The sequence below is a fragment of the Cebus imitator genome, unplaced genomic scaffold, assembly GCF_001604975.1.
Source record: "Cebus imitator isolate Cc_AM_T3 unplaced genomic scaffold, Cebus_imitator-1.0 Scaffold326, whole genome shotgun sequence".
Classification (NCBI taxonomy): Eukaryota; Metazoa; Chordata; class Mammalia; order Primates; family Cebidae; genus Cebus; species Cebus imitator.
Genome location: NW_016107641.1, coordinates 1,578,003 through 1,593,156, shown reverse-complemented (window position 1 = coordinate 1,593,156; position 15,154 = coordinate 1,578,003). Strand labels below are relative to the sequence as shown.

The following is a 15,154-nucleotide window of genomic DNA, read 5'->3' as shown; positions in this document are numbered from 1 at the left end:
TGCCCAGGCTGGAGTGCAATGGTGCGACCTTGGCTCACTGCAACCTCTGTCTCCTGGGTTCAAGCAATTCTGCTGCCTCAGCCTCCCAAGTAGCTGGGATTATGGGCACCTGCCACCATACTCAGCTATTTTTTTTTTTTTAATTTTTAGTAGAGACAGGGTTTCACCATGTTGGCCAGGCTGGTCTCAAACTCCTGATCTCAGCCTCCTAAAGTGCTGGGATTACAGGTGTGAGCCACTGTGCCCAACCTTAAAGCAGTCTGTAAAAAAGAGATTCAATGATCAGTTCAAATTCTCTTAAAACAACTCACAAAATAGAACATCTCAGCCAATAAAGAGAAGTTATTTATCTAAAAATACAAACAAATGGAAATTATACCACCAAAAGTATAAAACAGAAATGAAAAACTCACTGGTTGGGCTTAATAGTAGAGTGGAGATGTCAGTGGATAGTTTGTGAAGTGGAGGACAGATCAATAGCATTTGTCTAATCTGAACAACAGAGAGAAAATAGACTAAAAACAAACAAAAAATGAATAGACCTCAAAGACCTACAGGACAAAAGATCCAACATTCTATCATCAGAGTTCTGGAAGGAGAGGATAAACAGAGTAGGTATAAAAAAGTATTAGAAGACCTCATGGCTGAAAATGCCCCAAACTTGGCAAAAGACAAAGCTCTATAGGTTTAAGAAACTGAGCGCATGCCAAGCATGATAACCCCAATAAAATCCACTTAAAAACACATAATTGAACAGCAAACAAATTTGAATGACATTCATTTCTGCTCTGAATCCATGAAGGGCAGAAAGAAGTGGCACATTTTCAAACACTGAAATAAAAGAATTGTCAACCCCAAATTTTTATATCCAGCAAAACTATTCTCCAGCAATGAAAGGAAAATAAAGACATTATCAGAAGAAGGAAAGCTAAAAGCAGTTGCCACTAGCAGACCTACTTTAAAATAATGACTAAAATAAAATCTTGAAACAGAAAAAAAAAATTGGAGCCTTGGGAAGGAAGAGGCAATAATGGAAAGAGCAGAAATAAGGGTACATATGGTAGACTGTTCTTTCCATGAATAGTTATGAGTTTTAAAATCACATTTGAGGATTTAAATAAAAATTACAGAACTGTCTGATGCTCAGGACAACACTGTTTAAAAGTGAGTCAGGTAAAAAGACGTAAATAGAAGTCAGAAGTCCATTCAAAGCAATGGAATGTTGGTGTAGGTAGACTGTGCGAAGTTGCATATTTATATTGTAATGCCCAAAGCAATCACCGAAATAACTTTGCAAAAACAATGTATTCAGAATCACTATAGATAGATAGATCTTAAAATATATGCAAGTAACATAAAGAAACAGAGGAATGAGAACTACAGGAAATAACCGGAAAACAAACAATAACATGATGGCCTTAATTGCTGAAATACTATTTATTTTAAATGTAAATGGTCTAAATGCATCAGTCGAATCACAGCTACTGGCAGAGTGGATTAGAAAAATGACCTAACTGTATGCTTTTTATAGGAAATTCACTTTATACACAGTGACATAAATAGATTGAAAGTAAAATGATGGAAAAAGATATAGCACACAAATAATAAAATAAATCAGGTGTGGATATACCATAGCTGATAAAATGGACTTCAGGGCAAAAAACCTTACTAGAGATGAAGAGGGACATTAGATGATAAAGGATCAATCCATCAGAAAGACAAAGATCCACATGAGTACACATCAAATAACAGAACCACAAAATTTAAACAGCAAAAACTGAAAGAGCTGAGAGAAGAAATAGGTAAATCTGTAGTTTTAGTTAGGGCCTTCAATTCCTCCCCCTCAGCAACTGATAAGCCTGCTGTAGGTAGAAAATTAGCACAGATATTGATGATCTAAACAACACCATATACCAATGGTGCTCAGTTGAGACAGATCAAACACTCTAACCAACACTAAAAAAACACATTTTTTTTTAAGCCTCCATGGGACATTCATCAAAATAGATCATATCTTGAGCAAAAAGAAAACCTCAACAAATTTAAAATAATTGAATCATAGAGAATGTATTCTCCGAGCCTAGTGAAATCAAACTAGAAATTCATAACAAAATCAAATGTGGAATTTAGCAGTTTTTCGTTGAAAGTGACAAGCTGATTTTAGATTATGTATATACATTTGAAAAAATAACAAAGTCGGACAACTTACAGTTCTTCTGCCCAGAACTTATTCTAATGCTAGACTAATGGAAACACTGAAGTATTGGCATAAAGTATATAGATAAAGGGATATAAAGAGAGTCCAGAAATAAATCCTTATATTTATGGCCAACTGAATGTTGATAGAGATGGCAGGAGTTCTAAAGGGAAAGCTTAGTTCTTTTGAGGGACAGTGCTGGGACACGTGGGTATCCATATATAGAAAAATTAACTGAGACCCTTGCCTCACATTGCCTCCAAAATTAACTAAAAGTGGACCTTAGACCTAAATGTAAAAGCTAAAATTACAACATTTCTAAAAGAAAACAGGAGAAAATCTTTGTGACCTTGGGTTGGGCAAAGTGACAGTAAACACAGGATTCAAAAATGAAAGAATTGATGTAATTAAAAACCTTTGCATTTCCAAAGACACCGTTAAGAAAATGAAAAGATAAATAAGCCCCATACTTGCAAATCAGATAAATCGATAAAGAACTTGTTCCCAAAGTATATAAAGACCTCTCACAACTCAGTAATGATGTGACAGAAAACTCAATTAAAAATAGGCACGAAAGATTTGAGTAGATATTTTCCTAAAGAAGATATCCAAATGGCAAGCAAGTACGTGAAAGATGTTCAGTATCATTACTCATTAGGGAAGCGTAAATTAAAACCACAATGTGGTATCACTACATCGCCACTACAATGGCTATAATCCAAAAGACAGACAATGCCAAGTTCTGGCAAGGATGTGGAGAAACTGGGTATTTGTACATTGCTGGTTGGAATACAAAATGATCCCACCACTTGGGAAAACAATTTGGTGGTTTCTGAAAACATTAAAGCTACCCTGTGACCCAGCAGTTCTGCTCGTAGGACCCTATCCAACAGAAGTGAAAGCCTATGTCTCACAGAAACATGTATACGTTGTTCATAGCTGCTGTGTTCATGATAACCAGAAACCAGAGGCAATCTAGATATATCCATCAACTCGTGAATGGGAAAACAAAATTAATATATCCACCCAGTGAGGTACCACTTAGTAATAAAAAGGAACACTCTGTGGGTATGGACCAAAGCATGGAGGAGCCCCAACAATACTAAGTGGAAAAAGCCAGGTGCAAAAAATTACATATCGTATGATTCCATTTTTATTAAATGTCTATAAGAGGTAAATTTATGGAGACAGAAAGTGGGTTTGTGGTTTCCTAGAGCTGAGGATGGGAGTGGGGATTTACTATAAATATACAAGATGGAACCTTTGGGGGCGATAGAAATGTTTTAAAACTGTTTTGTAATGATGCATAAATCTAAAAGCTATTGAATTGTACACTTAGGATCAGTACATTTTATGGTACATCAACTATGCCTCAATAAAACAATTTGTTTCTTTTTTAAAGTATATGTCCCCGTGAAGCCCTGAAGACCAGGGTGATTCTGGCATTTCAGACTTGGGTAATGGCTGGAGAGGGTTAGCGCTGTGGAGGATCAGCCCACCAGCATGCTCAGGATTTGCTTTCTGTGATATTTATATCTGGCCTTTTGTGTCTAGCAAGCAGCCTCTCGTGACGCAGGCCCCTCTTCTTTCCCTTACAGTTGCCCCATTCTGAGCTGGGGCTGACTGAGGCTGGAAGGAGAGCAAGGATGCCATCCCACCCTGGTGGACATTAGAGTTTGATCTCCCCTCAGCCCTGGGATAACTGAGGTCAGGATGACCACAGAATCTTGTTCAAAGGCTGCCTTCTTCTCTGCCAGCCATGCTGGGCACTGTCAGGTTGGTTGGGTGTCTGAGTGGCAGCTCTCCCTATGAGCAGTCTCCTGTTGGGTTAACCCACAGATTTGCCTCTAGAAAGCCTGCAGAAGCTCCCAGGTCCCAGCATCCTCATCTGTCTGCCTGCTCTGTGCTGCTGCCATGGGCAAACGGGGCCCTGGAGTCTCAAGCCGTAATCAGGACAAATGTCCTTCCCTGACTTCTGACTGCTTCCTCCTAAAGGCGGACAGGCAGAAAGCGTAGGGTCAGGGCAAGATGCCTGGGTTGGAAACCCTCAGGCAGGGGAGGAGAAGGGCCTCCGGAAGAGGCCCATGTGCTGGCTCTGAGGCTGCGGTCACTGAATGAGGGGTCTTGCCAAGTGACCAGGGCAGAACCTGGAGACTCAAGGGAATTCCATGACTTGCTAAGAAAAGTTCAAATTGAAGGAAAATAAATATATTGTCCCTGAGGTTGGAAGTTGCCATCTTCTGGGAGGGGTGGCCCTGAGCTTCAGGAGTGGGAGACTGTTCCTTTCCCAAGGCAGACTTCTCTGAGGATGCAGAGCAGAGAGCAGGGCCTAAGTGCCATCTTAGGGATCTATGAGGTTAAATGTGCCCTTCCTGGGGAGGACAGCCTTGAGAGCAGCTCAGCTGGAGGATACAAAATTGCTCCAAGAATGCCTGGAAATTCAGAGTAAAAATGAAATTCCCCCATTTGCACAGAGCTGTGATGCAGTCCTCTCTGCAATGCCTCTCCACTGGATCCAGATGCTTTCCTTCCTGCAGGGCAAGCTAAAGAAAGTGGTGGAGAGGACCGAAGGGGCACCACAAAGGCAATTTTCAGCCGATGTCTCCTGGCCTTTTGCTTTACCTCTTCTTATGGGGTTGAGACAATAAAGTACTTGCCAATGAGGGAAGTTACAGTGCAGCAACGAATGGTACAGAAAGCAAGCCAATGGAAGGAGAAGCAACAAGGTATAGTTGCAGAAGCTGAGGAAGGCTGCAGAGACATTGCAGCCCCCTGACTTTGAGAGGTCCAATTCAAATGCAAATTTCACCAAAATGAACAAGCTTTACTGTGATCAGTAGTAGGGTCAGATCAATCAGCTCTTGCAGGAGCTTTTCTGGGACATGTGTCAAAGTCAAGTCATTCTCCTCCTGAGTGAACCTTCAGTCTCAAAGAACACCAGAACTCTAAACAGACTTATGCTGTGCCCCAGCCATTTCTCATTGTTGCTTGCTTGGGTTTTAACCCACATGCGTGCTTGTACCCTCCCTCTGCCCACGTTCACCTGAGTAAGCAAGGTGGTGAGGATGGGGGCAGTAGACACATGGACAGGTCTCCCTAGCCACCTCCCTCCCACACCCCTGTGGTCATTACTGCCTTGTTATGTCCCTACCCCACCCCAGCACTCAGGCCCAGTGTCCTTTGTCCGCAGCCCTCCAGACAGGGGTGGGACTGGGCAGGGCAGGCCTGTGAGATGGGGGTGATTCCTTGTATAAAAACATGTACCTGGATTCCAACAGTTTCAGTGTCAGGTCAAGTTATGCCACTTGGTGGCTTTGTGACCTTGGGCCACTTACTCAACCTTTCTGGGAATGTTTCATCCTCCACAGACAGGTATAGACTTGCCTGTTGTCACTGTTGCTAAGGGTCTCCATAAGAATTTGATGAGAGGACAATGGTCGTGGACTGGTGCAGCCCAGCTCTCTATGGATTTATTTCTCATCCTCAGAAAAACTCTGCAAGGCACAATTGGTTTCCCCAGACTAAGGGTATGGATGAAACTGCCAACGATTAGACCAATGGCTAGCTCTCTATAATTAAGAACCTTCTGAATCCAAGCGATATGGTTTGGATGTTTGTCCCCTCCAAATCTCTGTGAAAATGTAATTGCCAATGTTGGAGGTGGGCTTGGTGGAAGGTGTTTGGGTCATGGGGGTGGATCCCTCATGAATGGCTTGGTCTGTCCTTGTAATGAATGAGTTCTCACCTGATGAATTCACATGAGATCTGGTTCTGTGAAAGAGCCTAGCCCCTCCTTCCTCTTAGTCTTGCTCCCTCTCTCGCTGGGTGATATGCAGGCTCCTTCTTTGCCTTCTGCCATAACTGGAAGCTTCTGAGGCCCTCACCAGAGGCCCAGAAGCAGATGCCAGCACCATGGTTGTACAGCTTGCAGAATCATGAGCCAAAATAAACCTTTTTAATAAATTTCCCAATCTCAGATATTCCTTTATAACAACACAAATGAACTACTATACCAGGTGACAGAAAAGCCAGCTCAGATGGTCTTGTCTGGGAAGGAACCTTACAGAGTCACCTAACTAGAGATGTTACAGTGGGCAGGCCTCAGGGCAGCTCTGGCCAGAGGGACACAGGGTGTATCAGGGTGGTAGCTTTTAGTCCCTGCCCTTCTCTGGGAAGTACTGTGTCCAGGTGGTGATGAGCACTCAGGCCAGGCAGGCTCCCCTGGGCAGGGACAGGTGCCAGCAGGGGTCAGCTCACATGCATCCATCCATGGCCTTTGTGAATGAGTCATCTTTCTTCCTAACCAGCAAGCACAACCCTGCACTCCCTGTTAGTGGAGAGGCCTCCAGCATGGACTAAGGCTGAGCAGGGGGTAGGGTCTCCCACCCAAACATGGCCCTACCCCTGGCTGGACAGATGCTGAGGAGTCACCTCTCCCTGTCTTTATTACTAGGACAGAAGCCTGCGACCCTGTAGAGCACCACCAAGGTATCTCCTGATCTCACCAGCTAGTGTGCGGAAATGTTAGCTCAAACAAAAATGCCAGCCTGGCAAAGCCTCTGCTGTGGACTTCATGAAGCCAGCAGGGAAATGCAAAGGAAGACCTTCTCTCATGGCTGCAGGAGCTTCTGAGTGGCTCTAAGGATGAGCTTCTTGGGTGATGTAAGGCCAAGGACTCATGCAAACAGGACAAGTTTCCTAACGTCTCACCTTAGGCTTTTTGAACTTGCTCCAGCAGCTTTCCCTGCCACTGAAACACACAAAGTCAATTGCTGCTGTATGCCAGGAGCTACTTAAAAGTGGCAGAACTTCGATTTCAGGATGGATGAATGGTGCCACCCACTCACAGGAACTCTGAAATGATTCTTTTCCATTAAGTGGGTGACGTATGCCGTGCACATAGAATTGTGCCTGGTGATAGTAAGTGCTTACTGGGAGTCACCTATCATGACCTTACCAGCATTACTATCATCGTTATTATTATGGAATCTGCTCTCTGAGCCCTTGAATCAGGAACAGGGCAAGGCAGTATTCTCTGCAACCCAAGCTGGCAGCTGTCTAGGGGATGTTCTGCTGTACTATCCTGGCAGGAAGACTTTCTCATCAAGGTCTGAGTTGAAATTTGCAGTCTGCACAGGGCTGAAACATGGGCACCATGAAATACCCAAGTGGCAACATCATCCTCCCTGGGTAGTACCGTGAAACGTCCACACTGCACCTGCACACTGGACACTAGGGTCAGTCGCTATTTAGCCGTTTTATACCCCATCTAATTTAGGAACTACTCTCTCATCTGACCCTTACAACCTTGCAAGATAGATAGCCAGGATATGCCTCCCATTTTACAGATTGGTGGGTGGAAGGCACTAGAGGCATTTACCGTAAAGGCCATGGGGCCACTGTGGACAGGGAGATGGGTTGACAAATACCTCATAAAGGAGCAGGTTTTATTCTAATGCTGTGCAGAGGATGTGTGCAGAAATGTCACGGAGCAGATGCAGCAGAGAGCGCAGCTCCTTGACACACAGGGGTCAGGTGTCCTTTCTGGGTGTGTAGGCACTTGCTTGGGTTGCAGAGAATACTGCTTTGCCCTGTTCCCAATTCAAGGGCTCAGAGAGCAGATTCCATGGTAATAATGACGAGAATAATGCTGGTAGGGTCATGATAGGTGACTCCCAGTAAGCACTTACTATCACCATACGATTCCATGTGCTTGGCTTGTGTCACCCACTTAATGGAAAAGAATCATTTCAAAGAGTCCCTGTGAGTGGGCGACACCATTCATCCATCCTGAAAGCGAAGTTCTGCCACTTTTAAGCAGCTCCTGGCATACGGCCACAATTAACTTTGTGTGTTTCAGTGGCAGGGAAAGCAGCTGGAGCAAGTTCAAAAAGCCTAAGGTGGGACTTCAGGAAACTTGTCCTGTTTGCGTGAGTCCTTGGCCTTTATCAATGGCAGCTGACCTTGGGGAGAAGGAGTATCTATAGTTGTTAATATTGTTCATTTTACTTTAAAAGATAATGGCATTGCCACCATAGTTGTAGAGACTAGTGCTTCCCCTTCAAGATTCTGCACATAATGCTCTGGGCACAGGGTTATGGGGTGGCAAGTGTGCTGTGTGAAATCTTGGAAGGGGGCCATAGAGCTGCTTGTAAAGGAACTGATGGATCCCTACCTCATCTGTGTCAGACATCCTTCTTGTCAGAGCCGAGATAGGCAGGAAGACAGGAAACACATGGACGTTTCTGGAAGTAAAATAATCAGCTGAAGCTATGCTTTTCAAAGATGTGTGGAGCAAGAAGAGCTCAGGGGGCCTGGAAGGATGTTGGCAGGACTGGGGCCAACACAGCTCCCTTAGCCTCATGCACTAAGGGTTTCTGGATGGGGATCTTTGGCTTGACAAAAACATGCAACATCCCTAGGTGTCCCAGGTCAGACCACAGTAAATCCCTTTGGAGTGTGTGACAGACAGCTTTGTGCCCAGGAGGAGGGGTACGTACTCATTCAAGGAGTAAGATTGAACAGATGTCAAAGCAGCATTTTGATTTGTAATTCATATGTCCAGGTGCAAAGATTGCCCTGGGCCAGAGGAAGCACCTGGCGTCTTTGAGATGGCTGGATATATGAAAGTCCCTTGGCTTACACGGTTCGCTGCACATCCCAGACAGGCCATATTAGAAAGACCATTTGATGGCCCAGGGACATTAGAGGCAGGGGTGAGGACTCGTGATGCCACAGGCACTGTGGTTCAGCACAAGTTGCTTTGATCTCACATTTAGTTTTGAAAGCAGAGTGTGGCTGGATGCATGCTTCTTGTTTATAATTATGTACTTTGGTGGAATCAGCTCAGTTTCTGCTGTTCCTCCTGCTCCCCGCCTTCTGCTCCCAAATACTCTTAGTGCTGGAGGCACAAAATCCCCACCTGGTTAGCCACCTTCATTTTGGCAGCTGATATCACTTGTTCCAGACAATTTCCAGGCACATACCCTCCTCCTTCTCTGCCCATCCTTCCCAGGATGGTCCTGGGTCTTGAGCACCAGCCACATTCTCAGTCCTCAAGACCCCAGTACCTGGGTTGGCCTCTCCTCTTCCCTTTGGGGCAGGAGTTTGAGCAGCTTCGATGGTGCTCTGGGTTCCCCACACTGAATCTATATCGGACTTGAAATGCTGTGGAATGTTGATGTCTCCTTCTGGTACTTCCTCTTTAGGGAGATGGTTTAAACTGGGAGAAGCCACTGTAGTTCTGGCTCTATTAACCTTGTTCCTCTTCCAGTTTTCTTGTTATCTGTTGTCTGGGCTGGGTCCTGTGTCCTTACTTCAGGGCCAGAGGAAGCTCGCTGACATGGATCAATTCCCATGTCCCCTTCCCAGCTGGTGACCTTTGGGAAGGACCCGGATCTCTCTGAGGCCCCATTTTTGCAACAAGTAGGGCCAGAGGTTATGGATACCAAGCTGTTTCCACAGTGCCTTGCATAGGATAGACACAAACATAGCTGTTACATTTGTTAACTTTAGTTTCTAAAAAATATGATTGCTCAGAATTTGTTCAATACCTTGAGAAATCTAGGTCGGCTGCTTTGCCTGGTGTTCTGGAGCCACTACCCATCACTCAGGAATGCAGCCTCTCTCATGACCTGCTTAGTCTGTCCTGCTGTGGTGCTTTCCAGCATCACTCTATCAGTGATGGGCAGCTGTCTAGGGGATGTTTTGCTGTACTATCCTGGGCAGGAAGACTTCCTTATCAAGGTCTGAGTTGAAACTTGCAGCCCTCCTCACAGGGCTGAAACATGGGCACCATGAAATACCCAAGTGGCAGCATCCTCCCTTGGGTACTAACATGAAACATCTACACTGCACCTGCACACTGGAGACTGGGGCCGGTTGCTATTTAGCCGTTTCACACCCCATCTAATTTAGGCACTACCCTCTCATCTGACCTTCATAACCCTGAAATATAGATAGCCAGGATATGCCTCCCATCTTACAGATTGGTGGATGGAAACCCGGGGAAGTGAGTAAGTAAGCCAAGGTCACCTCTCTAGTCAGAGTAGAATTAGCGTTAGTGGCTTTTTGACCCCTGTTCAGCTCAGCGCCTATTCACTCAATCCAGCCACTGTGTGTCATGGAGCAGAAATGCCACGTCCCTGTGGGACAGAAGCTCCTTCTCCGAGGCGGCCAGGCCGGAAGCTGGTACCTCTTACAGCAAGGCCTCTGCACGTGCGACATCCTTCCTGACCTGGTTGGAGCCAGAAAAATAGCCTTGCCCCACAACGGGCTCCCACAAATAGCACTTCTCTCTAATCAAACAGCTCTCTAATTTAGAAGGAGTTACCGGGCGGGCCTGTTTTCTGTCTTTCTTGGTTTGACTCACTTCAACAAGGCTTGCTCTCTTTTGTCAGAGATAAAATATAGCCCCGTTCCAAACCGAGATGTAGAATAACTTTTCTTGTAAGTTAATCATAAGATGGACTTTCTTAGCCAAAAATTTCTACCAGTCCTGCTGGCTCAAGGAGAGACACAAGATTCTGAGAGAAAGACTCTGTCCTATGTCAAGGTGGTGATTCATTGTCCAAATGAGATCAAATTGTTGAAATACAAATTAAAATTAAATTCAGTGCAGTTTTACTGTTTTGAAGAAAAATTATGGTGACAAAGCAGGTCTTTTTCAGCTTAAGGAAATCCCTGAACATGATGTTACAAGTGAATAAAAATGATGTTCCAGAAACTTCCATTTTATATTAAAGAGTTAAATAATTAAATCCAAAAAAAGAACAGAGCACTTCTAGTCTACCCGTATGATAACCTTCCCTTGCATAGGTACACAGGGAGCACTCAGAAACTATTGGAAGCTATTGTGGGTTTTTTTTTTTTTTTCCTTTCTCCTTTGCAACAAATCTGCCTTTGGCTTCACCGGAATCTTTTTCTTCTTCAGCTCAGGGGAGACTGTCACTAGCGTGACCAGCTTGGCCCCACTACAGCCCAAGAAGGGCAAGAGGCAGAAGGAGAAGCCTGACGTTCCTCCTGCAGTCCCTGCCAAAGGTAAGGAGCTGGCCTGCAGTTTCTTACCTGGAAACTGTCATTATTGATCCATGTGGGTCAGGGGTTCCATGTTGGATTAGGACAGGGAGCATAGGCAGATGGGGAATATGACATAAAATTTAATGATTATATAGTCTGGACCACCACCTAGATTCTGGGCATAACTGGTGCCCAACCATCTCAGCCCTTAGCCCAGTATCTGGGTTGGGGGTGGAGGTGGAGAAGGAGGCAAGAACCTCGCATAGCCTGAGCAGGGGTAAGATCAACACCCACAGATGCCTCCGGATTGGGTTTCACTTTGGACTATTAAAATGTGCCACACATGGAGGGGTGAGATGAGGAAGTCTTCTTGGTTCATTCAGGGAAGAAAGGCTCTCTGAATTTTTAAAAGTGTCAACCAGGTGTCCAGCTTATTTTAAATTTGTTCTGGGTATAAAATGAGGGCTATCCTGTGATTCCAGTTATGATTTAGTGCATTGTAAGTGAGGAAGATGGGTGTTTCTGGAGGAAAGAACTGCAAGAGTATTAGGAGAGCCAAGACTGATTATATACAGTTCCTAAAATAACTGGTCAGTTTAGGAGATATTCATACCCCAGCAAATTTGAAATATAGTTGGGGTAATACAAGGATTGCCCAAATGAACGATGTTATCCCTCAGCTGGGGCTTTGCAGGCTGTCCCCTAGGGACACATCAAGCCCTATGGAGAAGCCAGTGGTGGTGAGGCTGAGCACTGGAGTGGAAAGAAGGGCTGGAGGGCGTGGTCATACTGCAGGGGGATGAAAAGCGTAGACCTGGGAGGGAAGGGAGCAGAGAAATGCCTGCCTGAGTCAGGCGTCACACCACTCAATGCCATTCGTTCCACAGTAGACATTACCCACCCTTACAAAAGTTTAAAGTGAGACTTAAGAGAGGTAAGTGGCAGAGCCTCGCTTTCAATGCCAAGTTCAAATCCTAAATGATTCAGGACTGGTTATATGACATAGAGGGAAGGACCTCACTTTCTTTTTCTGTTAAGTGAGGACAATAAAACCCTCCCTGATGACCTCACAGGGCTGCTGTGAGGATCAAGAGTTATTGCTATCAGCACTAGTATGTGGGTAGGAAGGAGTCTCCCAGGGAAGGTCCCAGCTTCAGCCTTCACTGGGTGCATCTGGTTCTCACCTTCACACCCAACATCTGCGTATCTGGCAGAGTTTTATGCAGAGTTGTTTTGTTGACCTTACTGAGGGAAATGACAACACATTCAAAGACTAAGGGAGGATCACTCCCACGGAGGGACAGACGCCTGACGATGCCTAGATCAGAAAGTTCTTCCTTGGGACCAGGAAGGGGTCCAAGACCTCTCAGAGCATGTCCCTGATGCTCATGATATGTAGCCACTAAGAGTTCTGAGAGGAACTGAAAGCTAAACCCTTGACCTGCTTCCACAGCTCCGATAGCCCCCACGTTCCATAAACCAAAGCTGCTGAAACCACAGAGAAAAGTCACCCTGGTAAGTAACTGTCTTCTGTGTTCCTATTGTACCTTTAGCCTAAGACACAATTCAGATGCCAAAATGGTGCCTTTGTTAACTTAAAACATGCAGAAAATTTTAGAAACTTTTGTCCCCAAACAAAAGCTTTCTCTCTTTTCAGGTGTCAGCTTTTAAGCCAACCTTTCTCCATGCTTAATTCCCAAAGTAACACCTTAAAAATCCAAATATTTTCTAATATAAATGTTCTGTTTCAAAAAGAAGGATAAAAGCCATACTCAGAAATGTATAAAATAGAAAATGGACCTGCTTGCATACATTCACCTGGTAATTACTCCGAAGAGATTGCTGCACATGTTTTCTAGAAAATATGTCAGAGCTTTTGATTTTGAATAATTTTAGATTTCCAGAAAAGTCATAAAGCTGGCACAAAGAGGTACATGTACCTTCATCCACCTTCTCTTAATGTTGGCTTCTTACATAGCCATGGTACATGTGTCACACTAAGAAATTAACATTGGTGCATTGCTATTAACTACAATTCAGACTTAACCAGATTTTGGCCTACCTGCCGATGTTCCTTTTCTGGTGCAGGGTCCAAATCCAGGATCTCACACTGCAATTAATTGTCACATCTCCTTGCTTTCCAACAATTCAAGATGGCTCTGCAGGCCTTCTTTTTCTTTCATGGCCTTGACACTTCTGGATACTAGTGGTCAGTGATTTTTTAGAATGTTCTTTAACTTGGTATTCTCTGAGGTTTTCTGAGCATTGGAAATGGGGTGTATTAGTTCTCACACTGCTATACAGATACTACCCAAGACTGGGTAATCTGTAAACAGGTTGAAAAGAGGTTTAACGGACTCACAGTTCCTCATGGTTGTGGAGTCCTCAGGAAACTTACAGTCAGGGTGGAAGGGGAAGCAGACACATCTTACGTGGAGGCAGGCAAGAGAGGGTGTGTGTGAGCACAGAAAAAGCTACCATTTGTAATACCATCATATTTTGTGAGAATTCACTCACTCACCATGAGAACAGCAGGGAGGAAAGCACCTCCCTAACCCGATCACTTCTCTCCCTTGACACCTGGGGTTTACAATTCGAGATAAGATTTGGGTGGGGACACAGAGCCAAATGATATCATGGGGTTATGGATTTTGGGGACAAACAGCATAGAGGTGGAGCATTGCATGGTATCGGGGCACATGACATCAATATGTCTTGTTAATGGTGATGCCCATATTGATCACTTGGTTAAGATGGTGTCTGCTAGGTTTCTTTACTATAAAATTACAATTTTCTTCTTTCCAGACCCTATTTGTTAGAGGCCAGTCCCTGAGTCCAGTTCACATTCAAGCTAAGAAGAGTTAAGCTCCACCTCCAGAAGGGAGGCGTGTTATGAATTTGTGGATATGTTAAACCCACCACAGTAATTAGTAAGAATCTTAGGGGCGATATGTTAAGGCTTGCAAATATCTTGTTTTTCCTTGAAGTTTTGCCCACTAATTTTGCATTCATCAGTGGAATTTGCTTGCAGCAGATTTTACTATGGTGCATAAGGGTGATTTTCTATTTCCCCTTATCTTTCTAGATTTATTATTTGGAATTCTTCTATAAGGAAGAGCTGTCTTTCCTCATCTATTTATTATTCACTAATTCCTTGATATCGTGTGGTTGTGTGGATATTTATTATTTCAGTATTTAACTACATTATTATTTATTTTGTTATTAATATTGTTTAGCGGTTAGTTGTGTATATGTGCATGAGAGAGAGAGAGAGAGAGAGAGAGAGAGAGAGAGAGACTGTCAAAGCTATGCTAAAGTGTATATGTACTACAAAGGACCAAGACAATCTTGAGGGAGGAGTGCAAGTTGGAGGATTTATATGCCAATTCTCGAGATCTACATTAAAGCAAATGTAATCAGAACAATGGGTTATTAACACAAGGGCAGACAAGTAGACAAAGGAACAGAATAAGGAGCCCCAAACACAGCTTCATAGGATTGTCATTTGATTTATGACAACAGTGACATTGCAGTGCAGTGAAAAAGAGATTATCTTTTCTATATATGGTGATGGGTTTGTTGGATATCCACATGAAAAAAAGATCTGTAGCCCCTACTCTACACGACACACAAAGGTTAACAGGAGATGGATCATAGACATAAGTGTGGAAGGTACAAACATGAAGATAACATTTCTTCCTAATTTCAGAATAGACAAAGATGTTTTTTAAAAAGGCACATAAAGCACCAACCATAAAGGAATTGATCAAAAAATATGGATTATATTAAAATTTAGAACTTCTATTCTGATTAAAGATATCAATAAAATAATGAAAAGGCAAGCTGCAGATTGGGAGAACATATCTCTATGCATGTATCTGACAAAGGTTTCTCTCACTTCCCCTTCCCTTCCCCTTCCCCTCCCCTTCCCTTCCCCCC

At 43.9% G+C, this 15,154-nt stretch overlaps 1 protein-coding gene across 2 annotated transcripts in view; it reads left to right on the top strand.

Annotated features, from left to right (window-relative positions):
• VSTM4 (V-set and transmembrane domain containing 4) overlaps nt 1-15,154 on the top strand; it is a 91,590-nt gene that overhangs the window by 46,996 nt on the left and 29,440 nt on the right. For both annotated transcript variants that reach the window (XM_017504675.2, XM_037729961.1), the window contains exons 6-7: nt 11,130-11,236; nt 12,669-12,730. In XM_017504675.2, coding sequence (XP_017360164.1) covers nt 11,130-11,236; nt 12,669-12,730 — 169 coding nt within the window. The remainder of the gene's footprint in view (nt 1-11,129; nt 11,237-12,668; nt 12,731-15,154) is intronic.